General features: G+C 39.3%; 1 protein-coding gene across 1 annotated transcript in view; it reads right to left on the reverse strand.

Moving 5' to 3' along the window:
* ak5 (adenylate kinase 5) overlaps window positions 1-21166 on the reverse strand; it is a 117110-nt gene that overhangs the window by 34433 nt on the left and 61511 nt on the right. Inside the window, exons 9-10 of the mRNA XM_030751787.1 lie at window positions 9949-9994; window positions 8087-8131 (exon numbers count right to left, since the gene is read on the reverse strand). Coding sequence (XP_030607647.1) covers window positions 8087-8131; window positions 9949-9994 — 91 coding nt within the window. The remainder of the gene's footprint in view (window positions 1-8086; window positions 8132-9948; window positions 9995-21166) is intronic.

Here is a 21166-nt window from a genome sequence, read left to right on the forward strand (position 1 = left end):
GGGTTATACCTGCTCTCAGTTACATCATACGGAGACACTGACACTGTGAGCTGTTTTTATATTTATCATAATTATAATGCTGTCTATTTTTCATTTGAGTATCCACCACCGTAACATATGACAGAAAATAAGGAAAAGCTTAATATGCTCACTTTAAAGACACACTGATGCTGTCATCATGATTTCAGAGAAGAGCTGGTTTGAAACTGAATCTAAACCCTTTTTACTCTAATAAGACCAAAGCTTGAAGATAACCTGTATCTGCCCTGAAGCAGCAGCATCATCATTGAAGCTGGTTGATAAAAGGAGGAGACGGGGATGGCGAGAGGTTATGAACACTTTCATGTAGAACTGAGGAGTCATCATACTGTGTCAGGGAGTCTTGAGTCAGTGTTTTCAAAGTTGGAATGACATCTGACGTGACAGGAAAGAAAACCTTTCGTCCGTTGATGGAAGTGCAATACAACTTGGGTTTTGAAAGCACTCCTGAAAATCTAAAACTACTGAAAATACAACAGAATTAATAGGTTAATATTATTCATGGCAATACATTATGATGGGGATTATACAGGTTATGGTAATATCCAGCTATATCTAGCTTTTGTATTTATTTTTGAATTCCTTTGTGTATGTTTGAGTTCTTTTTGAGATTTATGTTCTTTTCATGTATTTCCTTGTTAGATTCTTCCATCCATCCATCCAGTTCCGCTTATCCAGGGCCAGTTCGCGAGGGCAGGACCCTACGCAGAGAAGCCCAGGCTTTCCTCTCCCCAGCCACCTCCTCCAGCTCGTCCGGAGATTCTTTATGATTATATTCCCAGTTTAGTCTCCAGGTTTTCCTAGTTTCAGTTTTGCTATTGTCTGCACTGTCATGGTCCCTGGGTCTTGGACCCAGAGATCCAGGGTTCATGATTTATTCTTTGGATGGAAGATGTTTTATTTTCAAGTTCCTCTTTTCAGTATGATATTATTTCTTTGTGCTTCTGAGTTTAGTTATTTTAGTTATTGGTTCCTCGTTAGATTATGATTGTTCCTTTTCTGTTTCCCCCGGAGTGTCCCTGTGTCTGTCTTGTTGCTGTGTTTTCTCTTTTGCATCTCCTGTGTTGAGTCAGTCCCTTCCCCGTATTAGCGTCGCTCTCTGTGTCAAGTTCATGTGTCTTAGTTCTGGTCTGTGATTCATTCATGTGTACTGTGTTATTATATTTCCTCAGTGTGACTGCCTCCCTGTGTTGCGTCAAGTCTGCATTTCTATTTCCTTGTCTAATACCTGTTTTACTTTGCAGTTCCTTGTATCATGTGCTTTTGTCTTAGTTAGATTCAGTTCACCTGTCTTCCCTTGCTGCCCCCACTCTCCCCGATTACCTCATGTATGTATATATGTGACCCGATCTGGCAAATTCAGTCGCAAGTGGCAGGGATAAATTCTTAGGCAAATAACATATGAATCAGTGCTGTATCACGGGTCATTTCCGGGTTCACGGGATGTTTTGCCTAATGTTTGTTTTGCCAGATCGGGTCCCATATAGTCTGTGTCCTCCTCCTGTTCTTTGTCATCTTCATGTCTTTGGCTCCCCTCGTGTTGTGTGTACAAGTTTCCTCCTAGTTTCCTGGTTAGTGTATCTCTGACTCCTGTCCAGCCCTGTACATATTTAGTGTATTATCCCTGTGTGATCCAGCAATAAAACTGCATTTAAATTCAGGCCTGTCTTCCGAGTCCTGCACTGGGGTCCTATTTCTACTATTACACAGTAGTTTCATGACAGGCACCTGATGCACCTTTTTTATACCTTCGTTTTGAATTATATTCATATTCTACTCACATTGTGAAAGCCTTGCCTTCCCATAATAAATCCATTTTGATCTTGATCAATTATATTTTGTGAAATCTTTTGTAAATGCCAAGATTGATTTCAGATCACAATTTAGCAAACTAATTGATCTAAAATTCTCACTTTTATTTGGGGATCTACCTGACTTTGACAAGAGGGTGATCATGCCTGCATTCATTGAAGGAGGAAGGCAATTTGAGTGGAAAACGTCTTTAACCCTTTTACTACCACAGGGGTCAGGGTCACTGGTGACCCCTGTGGTAGTAAAAACATATCTAATAGGGGGTCAATAGTTTATATTTACATGTCTTGTACCTATCTATCATGAGACTGCTCTTTTTCCAGAATTCATACTATCTATCTATGTGTTGTCCTAATTCTTCTTTAGTAATTTCTAAATTTGTCATCTTTATTTTCATTTTCATTTTTTTTTATCATATTCTGCTCTTAAAATCAAAAATTCCTTTTCTAGTTGTGGATTATTGTTCCTGTTTAGTTTAGCTTGGAGGTCTTTTATTTTATTCTCTAATTGTAACCTAATTTCTTGAGTCTTATAACTAAATATATGCCTTCTAAGGGAGGCCTTAAATGCTTCCAATGTTGTACATGCCATTGTTTGTGTAGTATTAATTTGAAAGAATTCATCAATTTGTTTTCCTCAGTATTTCACCAAGTCTTCATCCATCTTGTAACCATTTATGTTGAAACTGCCATCTCGGAGGCTCTCTTTTCAGCTTATTATCTCGATAGACCAAACAACACAGAGCATGGTCTGAAATCACAATATTATCATAAGCGCAGTTATGAATTCTGAATTGTAATTCTGTAGAAACTCAAAAGAAATCTATTCCAGAATGGGTTTGAAAAGTACTTGAGTAACAGGAGTAAGATTTAGTACCTGCGTTCCTCTGTCTCCATATATCCAGCAGCTTCAGATCTCTCAGAAATCTGTGAATTGTAGCTCTGTGTGCCTGATCGATCCCGGTCGATCTGTCCATACTTGAGTCTAACATGTAATTAAAGTCCCCCCATCACATCTTACATTTAGTTTTACTTCCTTTGTTATGTCTTGGTTGTTTGCACCTGTGTTTACCCACCTGCTCTCCATTTCTCTAGTTAGCTCTTTGTGTATACATAGCTTCAGTCCTCCATTTGTACTTGTCATGTTGTACTGTAAGCGTGTGTTCTCTGCAGGTTCAAGGATTTAGTTTGCTGTTTAAAAGAAAACAAAAAAAAAACCCAAAACTTGTTCTACTTCACCTTCCTGATCTAGTGCCCCCCTGGGTTCCTCAACTAAGCCCTGAAGTTCACTGATGCAGACTGCTTCATCAGGTTGGCTACACCCTGACTGCAGAACAAGGTCAAGAAGAATGGGAATGTGAATGTCATTACCTAAAATGACCGGGTATGGCAATGTAGGTGCCACAGCTACAGGCAAAAGGTAAGTTTGTCCTCCTATTGTCATCATATTCTTCCCCTACTGCATGGATCCCACTTCTGACACCACTTGTGAAGAATGACCATTGAGCAGCCAGGCTACAATCATTGCAGACAGATACAGCATTTAGTACAGCCCAAGTTCTGTTATTTTTAATTATCAAAGCTTTAATTACAAAGATTAACACAGCAGCTCCGTGGAGCACCGGTGACCTATAGCCGCAGAAAAAACAAATAATAAAAGGCACTAATTTGGTAATTGTCAGCCGTTTATACCCTGCTGCTGATGAGCCACACTTTGCTCATAACATGCCAGGGTTGTTTCAAAAAGAGGCAATTATGCCATGTGACCATTTGTATATTACATTTATAATTAACTATCACCCAAAAGCATAGATTAAACACTATATATGCACTAAAACATATAACAAATCCAAAATAATGCAAAAAACCCAAAGTAACTCCCCCACCCAACTTCCTCTTTGGTCTCTCCCAGAACCTTTTAGTGTTCAGACTCACAAACACCCTGGAGAAGACGAAGGGGAGACAAGAGACTAATTGCTATGCTGCAGATCTACCTGTACTAAAACCAGCACGCATATTCACCATAACTGCACAAATACATTACCCACATTTTATTTAACCACATTATAATGAATAACATTTGTTGTTAATTCTGTCTCTTTATCTTACAGCACTTGCCCACCATACACTGAGTAGCTGCTCATGTGCCTGGAAGATGGAATCACACAAACCATTTAACTGTTCAATAAAGAAAAGCCCAGAAAAGCATGTGCTATTACCTCAAACAAAAATACAAATTACTCTGAACGAGTAAAGAAACACCTCTTCGCTACAGTCAAGATGACATTTATTTTGTAGGGAAGTTAAAATAACAAACTCGTGGTTGAAAAGATCAGTTATGAGAGATGGTTTTTGTAAGAAGTTTAAAAACAGTAAAATGATCTTGGTAAAAAAATGGGGTTAAATTGACTGAATTGATTCATCAGCAATCTACAAAGTTGCCCTGTAGCTTGAGACTGCTTTTGTCACCACCCGCTTACCTAGGGGAGACTGCGGCATGTGGCAAGGTTCTCAGTGAGGAAACACCACTTTTTATTTCTTCTGGGGTGTAACACAATCACTGTCAGATTGCCAAAGGTTTGCAAATAACTGCTGCTTAATCTGTAAATGCAGACAGATTGCCAACACGTTACAACTGATCTTTAAAACTCATCTGCGATGCATCTCTGCAATATGGACCCCAACTTAACTGGCTGCCAGCTGGTTGTATTTTGATTATATTCCTACACAAATGCAAGATTTCCGAGTGCCCGTCATTTTCCAGTTAAATCGCAACTATGTTACTATTTGTGGAGGATTTTCTGTTTCAAATGTACGAGGTTCTGGCCAAACTCTTTAAGTACTGAATGTGAATGTTGACAGATTTGCAATACATGGCAACAAATTTATGATTTTTGTCAACTTCTCACAATTAATTGCCATATTCTCACAAACAGACTGCATATAATTAACAACTTTTGCAATTGCAAAGTGGTTGCAGACTAGCAGCAGACTGGCTGCGTCTTATTGCTGTTTTATCAATATCTTGATGCATCAGAGATGCTTTGAAGTTGGCAGCTGACTGCGAGGGGGTCGAGGTCCTGGTCCCCGTCTTTGACGTAATCATTTCAAAGGCAACCAGGCTGCAAGCTCATTGCACACAGTTGTAACAATTTTGGTCATGCGGTGGTCTCCAAACACTCTTTTCTCTAGTGTGACTGTAACATTAGAGACACTAAGTAACAATGGATTCAATATAAGAAAGGGATCACTTGTAGTGATGCTATGATCTCTGCAGAGTAATTTTATTTTTCCAGCCCACAGTTACTGCTGTGGGCTGGAAAAATACACCTCAGTTCATATTTTGCTGAAAAGCGGCCTGCAAAGATTGATTGAAGACTTCACTTACACACTGTGCTGCTTTATTTTCAAGTCACAGAGTTCTTTTGTAAAAATAAAGGCAACAAACAAAAGACATGTCAGCCACCTTTCCTACACACATGACATGCTCGTGTTAATAAGTGTTCAGAGAGCTCTTGCGACTTTGTGAATTGTTTGGCGCACTGAGAAAACTACAGGCAGAAAAGTGGGTGGTAAAAGATTTGAGCGAGATCAGAGAAGAATGGTGCTGGTTTTGTTCAACAGCTGCATGCCAGAAAAAGAAGTTGTTGTGTAAAATGTAACCTCTTATTTTAACATGTGTCTGAGTTGTTGAATTGAAATGGAACCAATGAGACCAGCGGCTGTAATCACGGTATCTTCCAGCTCTGCTAGATAAATTGGCATTGTGCTAATAACAATAAAGAGAAATAAACACTGTAAAAAAAGACAGTCTGGCTGCTGGCATATAATAGACCAAAACCTGTATGTATCATTCAGTATTAATGAAGTCTTCACAGATGCATGACTAGGCAGATGGTCCTGCTCTTCTATAGCTCTGAGGGCATGGTGTCCATAATTATTAACAAGATTATTTTTGTTTGTACTGTAGATAGTGCATAGTGGAGCTGCAGCAGTGTTCCTATAGGATCATTTCTGTCTTTAGTACGGTGTTGCCTGAGGTTCACAGAGTGCTCTGGATTCTCAGAATTTGTCCAGTATTTTTTGACAAAGAAAAAAAAAAGTTTTAAAATGTGATGTTTTTTTTTTTTTCCTAAATACATACAGTATTTAAATAATTTGCAAATCATTGTTTTTTCCTGTAAAGATGAGAATAACTGCCGATGTTAAATCAGGTACCCACATCAGAATAAACTGATGCCACATTCAGCACTTTCCAGCTGAGACAAAGAAGATGAGACATGAAATCCAAACTGTAAAAGAACTTCTGGCTCCAGTAAATTACACTTTGCATTTTATTTTACTGACAGCATGATCACAGATTGTTGGAAATGGAATGAAATCATGAATGTTATCTTGCATGGCCATCCTCTCATTATATGGTATAAAATTTGTTCAGGAGACACATCTGACTCTAGGTGACAGTTGCTCTATTTGTGGGTGACATTTTCTTCCAATTATCTGCTCCTGCTGTGAAAAAGGTCTCAGTCTAGCTCAGCGTCTGTTTTTCAAATCCTCAGACAAACTGGTGTTAATTCGGATCAGTCTGGATTTGTTCTGAGAGTCCATGAAAAGAGGTTTTAACACTCACGTATGGGTGTGACAGAGCACACACACACATGCACATGTGCACTCAGTACTGATTAAATAACCTTTTGGTGACCGTATCTTTAGTGTTTTTCCATGGTAGCAAGGTCGATGGTGTTTAATGGAGGGTCTGTATGTACCAGATCTCTCATTAACCTGAACCTCTTTGTTGTGTCTTCAATTAGCAGACCGAGCCACAGTGCCTCACCGTACTGTCACGGCACACTAATTGATCACAAAATAAAAAAAAGAAAAACCTCTTCCTCTAGAGGCTGAACAACACTGAGTACAAATGGGAAACAGCAGTATTTCATATTTCTATTTTGTGAGAAATATTACTTATATATATTTGTGCACTAGATTGATCAGTTTTTGTTTGATTGGGCATTGTCTGAAACAGTTAATTGATTATAAAAATACCTAATCGCATCAATCACCTATTCAGTTCAGTGTTTAAATGTTTCTTTGCTTGTTCTCAGATATCTTGTTTTTAACACAGAAAATTCTTGGCTTATAGTGATTATAAACCAGAAAAAAATCCCTACATTTGAGAAGCTTAAACCATTAATACTGACCATTTTTGCTTAATTATTTAAATAATGGCTATTTAGTGGCAAAATTACTGCTGAATCTGAACTACTAGAACTGTACTATAGGACTACCCATCTAGTCCATCACAGGGCCAGCCCTGAGATCACAGTGGGCATGGCTGCATCATGTTTGGTAACACCCAATTAAGACAATGACTGCAATTCTAAAATGTATCACAGAAGCAGCTCTCCACTATGCATCGCTAAAATAGTGCAGGTACTTCTGTTTTTTTTAAGTCATGTTAAGTTGCACTGAATATTAAAGATAATTTGGCCGGTTTTCCCCATTCAGTCCGCTTCCGAAATGCTCCTGCTGTGATTTGTAGCCCAGCCGTGTCTCATTCTCCAATCATATGTAATCTTGTCTTTTGCTTTTCTTTTCCTGTTTGTTTCCAGTGTGTCAGCATCTCCCTCCTCATGCTTCCTGTGTCCCTTTTTCTCCTTTTGGCATTTGTATTTCATGTCATTTTTGTACGAGCCAGTAAAGGCCTGCTTTTCATTTAAACCTGCCTGTGAGTTCTGTGTCTGCATCTTCTCACCTGCTCATCCATGACAAGATGATCTGAGATCAGAAAATGGCCCCAAACTGACAAGAGTGCAATTATATGCAAATCAGTTAACCCTACCAGGCATGCTGCTGGAAAAGAGCTTTACACGATGAAGTAGCACCTGCACAGAATCGACTTCATGCTTTCCATCATTATAACGTCTCTGAAAGGAGGATTTATTTAGGCTAAACGTACCTAATAAATTGCTAACTGTCAAACTGTTGTGACATTGCTGCAGACATGCATCAGTCTACATGGTTTGTTTTCTACTGACAGACACAAGTAAGATGAAGACTTCTGTCACTACCTCCCCAGAAATTCTCCTGAATCTTTTGATCTGAGCTGCAGTCTGACTTCACTTCAGTGGGTGTATCAGTGTGCGTCTGTGTGTGTGTGTGTGTGAGAAAGAGAAGAGTGGAACAGTCAGTAGCTGGTTGCTATCATCATGTGTGCCCATGTTGTCAGCTCTTACCCATCATGAAGATGACCTTTGGTTTCTTCTGTTCTGTACAATAACCTGTCAGTGGGAAGAAAATCACAGTTTAACATGTGAGATCATGTGAGCATATTTCCTGTCCTCTTAACCTGACTTTGATCAATATGACTAAAGCTAAAGATCTTTTTTACAGTGGGCAAGAGAGCTCAGCGTACCAAAACTTAAGAAAATGAATACAGACAAAAAAAGCAAGCACTCTTGAATGTTGCAAATTTAATTAAAAATGTCCATAAATATAAAACACATTCTGAGCACTGTTACACCTGAGATTATGCAATAAAGGGGCAGTTATAACAAAACATTTCATGATGCAGTTGTCAGACTTCATATTTAACTGATGAGGCTATGAAGCTCGAGTGTCTCATTTGCAGTCAAAATGAGACTCCTCTCTCCTTGCCTGTCTCTGCCCGCATCCCTAATGGGAAGGACTAAGATGTGGGGGGAGGAATCGAGGATGTGCACTCTGGGAATGACTCTTTGCACGTAGTTGATTTGTTTCCCTCCTTTGTGTTTGGCTGCTGGTGTTTGTTCGGCAGCCATAGCCTTACAACCTTCCACAGATTGTTAATGCATGCATGCATTATCCTGAATGCTAAGTTGGAGTGGATCTCCAGCTCCTGATAGTTATACAAAGAGTTAAAGCAATAAATGTTTACTCCTAAATTTCTGTCTGTTTGACTTTTTTTCCTGCTCAGTTTTCCCAGGAAAAAACATTTAATAAACAGCAGCGGTTTGTTTAGATGGAACAGAAGCTGGATCCTTCTAACTTCATCACACAGTAAATACAGGTGTGCCCAGACATTTGAAATAGGCAGTGGCTCTGAATAACGTTTTCACAGTTTATCCAACCGTGTGATTTTGGCAATTGCAATTACATCATTCTGAATTATTACACTTATTAAGCTTTAATTTCATGCTTCGTGGAGGCATAGCTCACTAACAGCTATAACTGTCCTAACTAAATCATTGAAAAAATGCTAACATTTACTGTTTAATCCAAATGATGGCATCAATCTTTTTCTCCTTCTTTCAGCTGCTCCCTTCATGGGGGCTCATCTGCCTCCATCTCACCCTGTCTCTAGTATCCTCCTCAACTCTCTGCATGCCCTCCTTCACTACATTACTCCCTACATTTAAAGTTCCTACTTTCACCTCTGCATTCAGGCTTTTCCTTCTCTCTTGCTGCCTCTGAATATGCTTTCCCAACTTCCACTGCCTTTGTCTTCAGCCAACAGTAGCACAGTTTCCACAAACATGCGGCTCATCAAGAATGGAAATCACATTCTTGATGAGCTGCATGTTTGATTTGGCAAAGATTTTACACCAGATGCCCTTCCTGACGCAACCCTTCCAGTTTATTCGAGCTTGGGACTGGCACTATCAGTACACTGGCTTGCTCCCACCCCCCCCAGGGGTTGGGCTGGTAGCATTGATCATACCAGTAACATAATAATACCAATTATTTGTGCTGCTGGATGATGAGATAAACATCAGGTCTAAGTGGTGACAGCGAATCAACAGACGAGCCTCCCCTCACATTACACAATCAATACTGTTGATGTAGAGCAGTGCTGACGCACACGCACACACGCACACACACACACACACACACACACAGGGCTGCAGGGAAAGGTTCATTCTGGTGAAAAATGGTTTCATGACACTTGGCATTTTACTGAGATGAAACATTTTGCGATGAAATGCTGGACACAGTCGACTGCTGGATTTATGAAAGAAGGCAAAAGGAGCTATGGTGGCATGTTCTTTGTTACGAAGGAAAAGTAAGTAGAGCTCCTTTTTAAACTGACAATCAAAAAACAGTTATTTCCTCAACTCACTTTCTGTGTTTCCTTCGGCATATCCAATTTCTTCCTCTTCTTCAACCTGGAGAAACAAAGAGATAAAGGATTTTAGTTTTTGTGGATGTTCATATTTCTCAGAATAATGTTTCAAATGCTGTATTTGTCTCTCTACATGCTTTCCACATATACAAACTATTTAGAAAGAAACAACACAAAAAGCTGAGAATTTTAAAAAGAAATTTTAAAGTTGATAGTGAATTCCCACAGTTACGTGGCTCAGGCAGGGACCTCCCGCTGTGTGTTTCTGTTGAGATGGATTTTGGAACTATAAATAGTATTAAAGAAAAAACTGCAATCATCCACACTTCTGATTTCAGGTTTTGGACCCTGGCTGTAGAAAGTTGCTTCCAATCAGCCACAGGAGTACTGGTGAGATACTGGCTGCCAAAGTTTGCCTGGTAGTTCACCCCAAAGGTTTTTGGGTGAAGCTGAGGTGAGAGCTCTGTGAAGGGCAAACATCACACTCAAAAACAACTCCTTAATGGCCCATGGGTTTGTGCACAAGACCAAAAACACAGGTTGTCCATTTACTGTCAGTCATGTCTACAGAATTTTGCAAAAGAACACAGAAAAAAAACTTCCTCTGGCTTTGTGTGAACTTCTTGTCAGATGGTGGTGATTTTGGAAAACACGGCTACCTTGACATCTTTCCGATGTCTTATTGGGGGTGTCTGTGTTTGATTGTTCTGTAACATCCTGACAACCTGATGTTAACTCCACCTTTGTGCCATGATTGAGGTTACTGTGAGGGGGAGAGAGAGGTCTCAAGGATTGTGCTTTCCCTTTTGTCATTTCTTATACAACTATTACTGGCCCTCTTCATGTGCTACAGCATGAGTATTTCATTCTAGAGAGGCTGTCTGCAAGTGTGGACAGTTTTTCTCTATTTTAAGCATGGGTTAATACCTGCACCCATGATGCTTTATTGGCTGCTCAGATTAGGCATAAACACGTCTAATTTGAAACAATGTAGCTCAGACAGACCGTAAACCAGCTTTTAGAGACCAAGACAATAAAGAAGAGATAAATTGTGCATTTGAAAACGACTGGGCTGAGTGTCTCCTGAGGGCAATCACATGGTGTTAGCCTTGAGGAGAATTCTCTCAGTGAGCCATGATGACAGAGGAAGTGACTCATGACAAACTCGGCTCCAAAACTGGCTAAAAAAACTTTTTCTGTTTAAGTGAATGCAGACAGTTTCAGGCCATTAAAAAATAATAAACTAAAATTAAAAAATCCCCAGTGTCATTAGTGCAGATTTTAATTTTCATCACTATGGTCTTCAGCCATCTGGATCGCTCTGGTACACATTACTTACTAATTACTCAAGTGCTACCAATATAAAGTGCTTCTTTCTTATGATTTAACAGTCTGATCAAGGCAGAAACAGGCAGGAACATTAAGACCTGAATAGCTGATGACAAAAATGGATAAAATGAACACTCAATCAGAGCTGACAGTCTCGCAGGTATAATGCGACTAGGATAAGAGCAGGACCCTTTGGTCCTGAATCACCTCATCTGGAAGGGTGATGCACTAAATTCATAAGGTGACTATGCATACTGTCTGATTCATTAATTTGGGACAAATTGCGGGAAAGGTTCACTAAATATTAAAAGTAGTTATAAAAGTTAAGGTTAAGAAATTCAAATGAATCATTTAAAAAGGACACAGAGATGGGAAGTAACAAAGTATAAATAATTGGATACTGTACTTAAGTAGATTTTTTAGGTATCTTTACTAGAGTATTTATTTTTCTGACAATGTTTTTTACTTCTACTCCCTATATTGTTACACAAATATCTGAACTTTTTACTTCTTATATTTTCAAAACAGGCTCGTTACTTCAGGTTTAACACATTTGAGGTAAGTTTTTATTTCCCATCACTGCATGCTTTCAGACATCAAACCAATTTGTGCCCAAATGGAGGAAACAAAAAAACATAAAGACAATCCTACTGATGTTTCCATCACCGGGGCTTACAGGATAAAAAGAAATGAAAGAGCCCAAACCATATAATTTATGCATCATTTATAGCACTTTACTCAGGGATTAATGTGAGCAGATGTCTGTAATTTGTGGTCGCGGTACTTCAGCATCTAGCGGTATAGAACGACCATAAAAGGAATGATGTGTTGTGGCAGGTACTTTAAAATGCAAGATTTCTAACAGCTGAACAAATATCCATAAACACACAAACTGTTTGTGTGAAGTTTGTCACACAATGTGTCTGCTAGCTAAATGTACAGCTGTTGTATTTCCTAGAAAGAGAGCTATCTTCACTCAGAGATGGAAAAAAATGTAAGAAAGACAGGACAGGAGAGGAAGAAAAGAGGTTATATTTGAAGGTAAGGACTGCTCAGTGACATTTGATGAACTGGAAATTTAAAACTTATATGTAATGCCATCATTTAAAAAAAAAATCAGTATACAGTATACTGTCAGTGTAGGGGATGGAAATCAGCCAAGATATCCCGGGAAATACTGGGTTACATCTTGTTGAATTCAGTTGTGTAATTCCACAAAGAGCAGTAAACCTCAGAGCAGAAACAGCAGCACATGTCAGATGATCATCACCTTTACACCAAGAAAAATTACTGGATCTCACAACAGAAATTATTGTGAGTAATGAGTCTTTTCCCCACGTTAAGTCCCTATAACCAGTTTTAGCCCAGATCCTCCACCTATCGAATCCCACTTTAACCCATAACTGCACTCTTGTTTGGGTTTAGGTGTGGATGCAGTGCTTAATACCCAGACTACACTTTTACTAATGTACCCCAGTGCACTGGAAGTACTATTTTGAAGCTGTGTGATGAAAAGGTTTGGGTTGTACACTCTATATAAAGCCCTCTGAGTACATTTTGTGACCATGGGATTTATAAATATGACTGACTAGAAAATCTGCTTGCTTAACCCCTGTGTTTCATCATATCATGTTACACAGCATGGACACAGCTGTGGAACAGCAGGAAGAGTAGGGAGATATTATAAGCACTGGCTATTTGACAACCTATCAAACTGCCAGTTTTTCTTGATGCTTGCCTGCAGTGAGGAATTCAAGACAAATTGACCCTCAGACCACTCATATGTCCACTTTTCCTCAGAATCTGTACATTGGGTGATAAAAGCCAATCACTCAATGTGACTGAGGCAGGCCAAAATTGCCACAATCATTCACATCAAAATTGCCTCTTGCTACTTGACAGCTGCCTGATGATTCAATTCAATTTTATTTATTTAGCACCAAATCACAACTGTCAGCTCAAGGTGCTTTATATTGTAAGGTCTGAATAAGTTGGAGTGGAAGATTGCTGCCACTCCTCCTCCTCGACCTATGCTTTGACAGTTCTGACAGTTAGTGTGACTTGGGGGTGTTGATTCATTTAAACTAACATATACATCCTGCTGTAACCAGGTTTCTGTTATGTTGATCAATTATTAAATAATTTACCAAGAGGGATTTAGAAGAGAGAGACCTAATGTTTAATAATCCACATTTACCTGTTTTACTCTTTGGTGCAGTTGAGGATGCTATATTGTTTTTTCTTTTTGAATTTTTATGTTGTTTTCTGGTTTGTTTTTTGGTGGTCTGGGAGCAGGTGTAACTGGTGGCTTCTTCTTTCGCTCTCTGCGTTGTGTTGAATAATGATGGGCCGGACCACCGATGTATTATGGAGGGAATCTCCGTTTATTTACTGACAAAGTTGTGATAAAACAACACATTAGTGATGGCTCAGTCTAAGCCCCTACACAAACCAAACACAAAGACATTATTGTCTATTACAGCTGGTTTCCGACCATTTAGTAAACTTTCACTCACCGCTCCCAGCGAATACAACAAGAAAAGGGGAAGGCGTGAAACTGCTCCTTATAAAGGAGAGTTGTTCCAGAAAAATAAATGTAGGGGTAAAGAAGACAATAACAAAAGAAAGGTTCCGCACACCAACCGGAGATACCCAAACATGTCAGGTAAACTAAATGAACAAAAAAATATTGTGGAATTCTATATAAACATGAATTCCTTAAAACAGACTAAGTGAATAATGTGGATATAATTTACAGGTGGTTTAGCAGAGAGTGTGCGTGAAGATTACACTGTGAAATATGTTGTTATATAGATTAATCGAGTTACACAGATTAAACAGCTAACAGATACAGCAAAACACCACGTGCTCCGGAACAGGAACAGAATTTTTTTTAATACAAGTATCTGTACTTCTACCTAAGTACAGAATGTCTGTACTTTTGCCACCTCTGCTTGTAAGTCATCGAAGCATCAAGTTGTAGGAAATTTATTTGTATTTATTTGCCTCTGAGCTCCTCACAAGTGTGTCAAGTGAACGTGTGCAACACATTCACAAAAAAAACTATTTTCTCTAGTCCAGCGCATTATGTACTTAATCACCTACATATTTTCTTTCACTTCCCACCAAAAAGGCGAGTGAATGTGACAAAACACCCAACACCCAACCTTACATTTGAGAGAAAATCATAGACTGTGAATATAAATACTGTGTAAGCGGATTGTCGGCCAGCCAGTACAAATACAAGTACACGGTTATTTTATCTTAAGCTGAGCTGAATAGAAAATTGATGCTCACTTGAAAATATAATCAGACAACCACGTACACAATGTCTGCATGAAATCATGAACAAATCTTACAACACAAAAATATAAGACAATAAGTAGTATATCAATCAGTCAGATGTAATTAATTAAATTACTAAATTATTTAGGACAGCATGGTGGTGTGATGGTTAGCACTGTTGCCTCACAGCTAGAAGGTCTGGGTTTGAATCTACCTTAGCCCAGGCCCTTCTGTGTGGAGCATATTCTCCCCAAGTTTGCGTGGGTTTTCTCCAGGTACTCCAGTTTCATCCCACAGTCTAAAGACATGTGGTTACTGGGGTTAGGTTAATTGGTGATTCTAAATTGCCCATGTGAATGGTTGTCTGGCTCTCTGTTAGCCCTGCAACAGGCTGGCGACCTGTACAGGGTGTACCCTGCCTCTCGCCCTATGAGAGCTGGGATAGGCTCCAGCCCCCCAACAACCCTGAACAGGATAAGCGGAAGAAAATGGATAGATAAATTTTATTAATATAGGGCCAAATCCCAACAAACACTTGCCTGTAAGGTAAAGATCATGCAATAATTACAGAGAAAACCCAACAATCAAAACGACCCCCCATGAGCAAGCACTTGGCAACAGTGGGAAAGAAAAACTCCCTTGTAACAGGAAGAAACCTCCAGCTGAACCAGGCTCAGGGAGGGGCAGCCATCTGCTGTGACTGGCTGGGGGTGAGGGGAGAGAGCCAGAGAATAATAATAGCTAATGATTAAATGCAGAGGGGTGTATAAACACATAGAGAGTGAAAAGAGGTGCGCGAAGAAGAAACACTGCATCATGGGAAGCCCCCCAGCAGCTTAGGCCTATTGCAGCATAACTAAGCAAGGGTTCAGGGTCAAATTATCCAGCCCTAACTATAAACTTGATCAAAAAGGAAAGTTTGAAGCCTAATCTTAAAAATAGAGAGGGTGTCTGTCTCCTGAATCCAAACTGGGAGCTGGTTCCACAGAAGAGGCGCCTGAAAGCTGAAGGCTCTGCCTCCCATTCTACTCTTAAGTATCAGGGCTTTCAAATTGTTTTGGAGTAGCAGGGCGGCATGCCAAAGTAGCAGGCGCCTTATGACCGAAACCGAAGCCATGACGGCAGCAGACGATATGAATAGTCACATGGCAGTCGTGAACCAATCAAATGGCTCAGATTGAAAGAACGTAAATATTGCCACATGTCCACATTGCACTGGAAATGGAGACGGCGGACGGCGCAAAAAATTTTTTTTAAGAAAATTAAAATGTAGACAGCACAGAGTGGTGGGGTAGGTGGAAAATGCGCCTGCCGCTGGCATAATTTGAAAACCCTGAGTATCCCAGTAGTAAGCCAGCAGTCTGAGAATGAAGTGCTCTGTTGGGGTGATATGGTACTATGAGGTCTTTAAGATAAGATGGGACCTGATTATTCAAGACCTTGTATGTAAGAAGAAAGATTTTTAATTCAATTTTGGATTTAACAGGGAGCAAATGCAGAGAAGTCAATATGGGAGAAATGTGCTCTCTCTTTCTAGTCCCTGTCAGTACTCTAGCTGCAGCATTTTGGATCAGCTGAAGGCTTTTCAGGGAGCTTTTAAGACAATGTGATAGTAATGAATCATAATAGTCCAGCCTAGAAATGATGAATGCATGAACTAGCTTTTCACTCTGAGACAGGATGTTTCTAATTTTAGAAATATTGTGCAAAAACAAAAAAGCAGTCTTGCATATTTGTTTAATATGTGCATTGAAGGACTTATGCTGGACAAAAATAACTCCATGATTCCTCCCAGTGTTACTGGAGGCCAAGGTAATGCCATTCAGAGTATCTTACCTTAAACAGGACACAGTCAGGGTGGATGGATGGATCAATAAAACATCTAAATTAAAAAGTGTGAGGTTGCCATTTGTCTTCTGTTTTTAAACAGCAATCAGTTGTTTATGTATTTAAAAAGTGTGACCAAAATCATCCCCTAACCTCTGCACTGTGACAGATGCATCCACACTTTAGTAGTCATTTTGACTAAAAAAAAGTTTTTTTCCTATACCTAACTGGTTGTTTTTATACCTAAACCTTAGCCCAAACTGATTTATTTTCCAGCAATGATTTAATAGTAATCATAAAACCTATTGTTCAGCCAGTAGCTGAGTGTTACAAACACAAGACTGTGTCTTTTGGTGAGCATGGATAAATGCATATTTGTCAGATTGATTTAGCTTGAATCTATTTCTTCAATTTATTCTTCTATACGTGCTAATAATGTCATTAAATTAGTCTAAGAAATTTTTTTAATATGATGCAACAAACTAGTAGGAGCAAAAATCCTCGGTGTACCTAATGGTTATTAGTCATCACTGAAATGACAACAAGCTTTTTTCAGCCCATAAAAAAAATTAGTTTTGGTTATTAATAATGAAGCTTTTGTTCATGTTTTACACCCTGGTGGAGTGTCAAAATCCCAGTGGTGCCCTGATTTCATGTGAAATACATACTGTATTGTTCATCTCTCTTGACAGCAAAGTAAGCTGAGTTGTTTTATGTTCAGTTTTCAGTGTGGAGAGTTGTCCAGAGATTGAGCTGACTGCCAGAAAACACATGAGAAAGCAGCCAAACATCAGCTGACTAAAGAAAGGACGACCTCTCTTTACATTCCCATCTATCACCGGCTCTTGACCTCACATTGCTCCTTCTGATGGTTATCATTTACAAGTTTGGCTTTTTTTGCAGCGAGGTCAAAAAAGACTGATAGTCGAAGTGAAGCTGAAATTGGAGAACAGCAGAAACATGAAGTAAAGTGAAGGAGAGCACTGTTCGTGTTAAATAAATGCCGTCAGTGTGGGGGAGTGTTGGGTGCCAACGACAAGCCAGCTTGGCATGTGGGTACACCAACTGGTCTGATGACTCAGAGAGAAACACATGCACAGCAAGCATTGGGTCCGCGTGACAGAGATGAAACAGGCAGGTAAACACGCACAAACCTCTGTAAAAATCAACAACAACAACAACAAAATAACAATTTTTTTAAGCCCTGAAAGTTAAGGCAGTGTGTTATTGCTAGATGTCACAAACTTATACTCCTACACAAACATCTCAAAACCTAAAGCGTCTGTTGATGTGAGCAGCTCTGTGAGGCTTGTAATGCTCACTGCACACCACCAAACAACTGCAGATGTCGATGGATGTTGGAAAGACAACTTGCTTTTCTCAGAGCCATATAAATTAGTCAAAAACTATTATAAAACATTCATCTGAGTGTGAGACTTAGGTAAAGCAGAAACTGCCTGCCATCAGGCGTCCTTTAGCCAACCTTTCTTATGTGTATTTATATTTTCTACCTTGATTGTAACACTGTACATACAATAATCAATGTTACCTGTAAATTACACTATACAAAATGTCATGACAAAGTTCAGCAGAGGCCGATGGAAAAGTTTTGCAGGTATATGGTCATGAAACAAAGTCTGGGACAAATTTAGATTTTGACGTAAGAATGCCGCTAGTGGAACATACAGACAAGAAGTCTTAGTTTTACAAAGTTGCATCTGAACAAACCACGAGATGTTTGGCCACAACGCACAGTGCTACATGTGCAGAAAACCAAACACAGCATATCAGTTCAAACAACTCATACAACTCATCAAGCACAGTGGTGGAGGGGTGTGATGATTTGGGCTTGTTTTCGAACCATATGGCCAATACAAAAGTATGAAGAGAGCTGTGCATAAATGAAAGCCGGCAAACTTCAATGAACTGAAACAATGTTGTAAAGCAGAGTGGACCAAAAATTCCTCCACAACAATGTGAGAGACTGATGAAGTCAAAATGATTGCTGCAAGTTATTGCTACTCAAGATAGTTCAAGAAGCAACTGAATCTGAATGTGTACTTAGTTTTCACACTACTGCATAGAGTCCTGTGAAAACTTTTTTCACATGATAGATAGATAGATAGATAGATAGATAGATAGATAGATAGATAGATAGATAGATAGATAGATAGATAGATAGATAGATAGATAGATAGATAGATAGATAGATAGATAGATTGGTGCTGCTTTGCTGAGTGCTGAAAAGTCATTGTCTCTGTCTGTCTCACCTCCCCTTCTGTGATGCATTGAGGAGCTGTACAGCCCAGGGGCCAAAAGATTTCCTCAGTCTCATCTCTCAGGACAGTAACTGCAGTCTGTTAATGAGCACGCTCCTCTGCCTCAGGAATACACCATACCAAAGACTGCTGTCCCTGATGGTCCATGATGGACAGCAGTTTATTGAGAATTTTGTTTTCTCTGCCACTGATGTAAGAGGCTGCATGCCTACCATGGAGCCTCCTCTCCTAACCAGTCTATCCATTCAGATGGTGTTAGATAGATTTAAATGACTGCAGCCTTCTCTGGAAGTACAGCGTGCTCTGCCCCTTCCAAAGTTGCAACATCTGGGCAGCCCCCACCCCCAGTGTGGCTAAAAATCCCTCAGACATTAGATGAAATAGGACGACTTTGTTAGCAGCAGCACAGGATGCCTCTCCATCCATCTTCATTTCTAAAAACAATTCCCTCACACGAGACTCTCGTCATGAGTCATCTGTATAATCTAATTAAACTGCGGCTATCATCTCAGCTTTTCAAACCCCAGGACCACAATATTGAACTGTCACATGGTTTAACAGATAGAATCACATTGAATGAGGAATGATTGTCCTGTGCATCATAATGATGAAAGCAGAAGACACTATTAAACACATTTCACCTTAAAAAAAAACAAACCCCAGACCCAGCAGTGATCTCCTAACTCACAGCCTCCCAAAATCTAAACAACAAATTGAGAAAGTCTGATTGATGCAACTAATTACACATCTGCAGGAGGTTGCCTATTTAAAAAGTGAGTAGTTTAACCCCTTATAGTCATCTTTCTGATGAGACAATTTCGTTCTACTCAAAACTCTTTAAATAATATAATGACCCATGTTTTCCCTGGACACGATATTCCACATTTATATGCGTGCATATAAATATGTGCATGTGCATGTAGATGTATGTCTGCATGTCAAGTCAATTCTTTTTACATTTGTTTGGCCTTTATCAGTTAAAACTGGGGTAAAAACTATAATAGATAGTTCAAACAAACTGATCAATAAGTTTCTTAATATGCAAATATGTTTTTTTAAAAAAAAAAAGCTAATCTTTGAAGTTATCTGTAGCCTAGAGCTGTGTTTGCAACATAACAAAGATGCAGATGAACAGTAGAGACTTGTGGTTAAGGCTGCTGAGTAGGTTGAAATGCTTTTGTGGCCATTTTTTTCCCTCTTAAAAGTTTAACTGTTTCCTCTAAGCTGACTAAATCTGCTGTAAGCTAGAAACTTTTCAGAGCAGACACTGAAATATTTCATGATCAAAGCATATTTTCTGTAGAGTATTCCTTTAATGTCACTGACTAAATTTCTAAAAATCTCTCTTCTCTTTTCCAGACAGAGCCCCTGAAAGGTCACAGAGGGGAATTGTTTTCTGAAATACTTGCATCCTCCCTCGAGTCATGTGAGCAGTTGCTGTGTTTGTCTATTCCCTTTATAAGTTCAGGTATACGCTGTGCAAACAGTACAGAAATGAAAGTTGAAGCGACACTTTACATGATGCATTTATTGCTCATTACACCCCATAACATAAGGTGTGGCAGTACGGCCACTATAGCTGGGATGTTAGCTGCAGCTGATCGGCCTGGCTGCACCGGCTGAGGCTGTGGGCGTGGGAAAGGTTATGCATTGCACTTACATTTAAATCAACTGTGATATTGCTATGGGTATAGGAGCTGTGTACTTTTTACTCATTACTTCAGCTGATAATTCACTTTAAAGTCAACATAAGTTTAGAAATTGAGTGGATAAAACTAATTATAATGTAGTTATTTATAGCCACAGTCAGCATGTGGGACTGCATTACTTTGACATATTTAGGGAAAACATGGGTGAGCAGTGTGTGCTTCCTTTTGATTGGCTCCTCTTCTTTGAAAGTGCACCACCTCTCACCTGCCAATTAAAACAATGTATACTGCTCTTAGCAGCCATGATGTTACCATGCCTGTGGCTAGAAGCAGCATCATTAGTTAGGAAAATCTTTCAGTGCTGGGAATTTTCTTTTTCCTTTTGAAATTAAAAAATATCTCTAACATTTCTGTACAGAGCAAGCAAACCTTGATTTTTAGTGGTTAAAATGTTATCAAAATGTGTCAGGGTCCCTGGGTCTTGGACTCAGGGTTTTGAGGTCTTGAGTTCATGATACCTTTTAGTTTTTGAGAACGATTTATGTTTGAGTTTTGTTTCTTTTGTAATATTGGTTCCTTATTACCTCCCCAGTGAATATTTAGTCCCTTGCATTTAGATGATTGATTTTCTAGTTTTGTTTCCTTCTGTAGTCATTCATATGTGGAGTCGTCAGTTCTTAGTTTTGATTTCTGATGACTCTAAGGTTGTATTTAGTTAGTTCATTTTGTGTTTTGATTCTGTTCATGCTGTCTCGTCTCTGTGTGGTGTCTTGACTTTCAGTGTTCCCCTGCACTTCTATCCTCCCTCTGTCAAGTTAATCTCTTTTCCCTGTTCAGTCGTGTCTT

The sequence above is a fragment of the Archocentrus centrarchus genome, chromosome 17, assembly GCF_007364275.1.
Source record: "Archocentrus centrarchus isolate MPI-CPG fArcCen1 chromosome 17, fArcCen1, whole genome shotgun sequence".
In the NCBI taxonomy this organism is placed as follows: domain Eukaryota; kingdom Metazoa; phylum Chordata; class Actinopteri; order Cichliformes; family Cichlidae; genus Archocentrus; species Archocentrus centrarchus.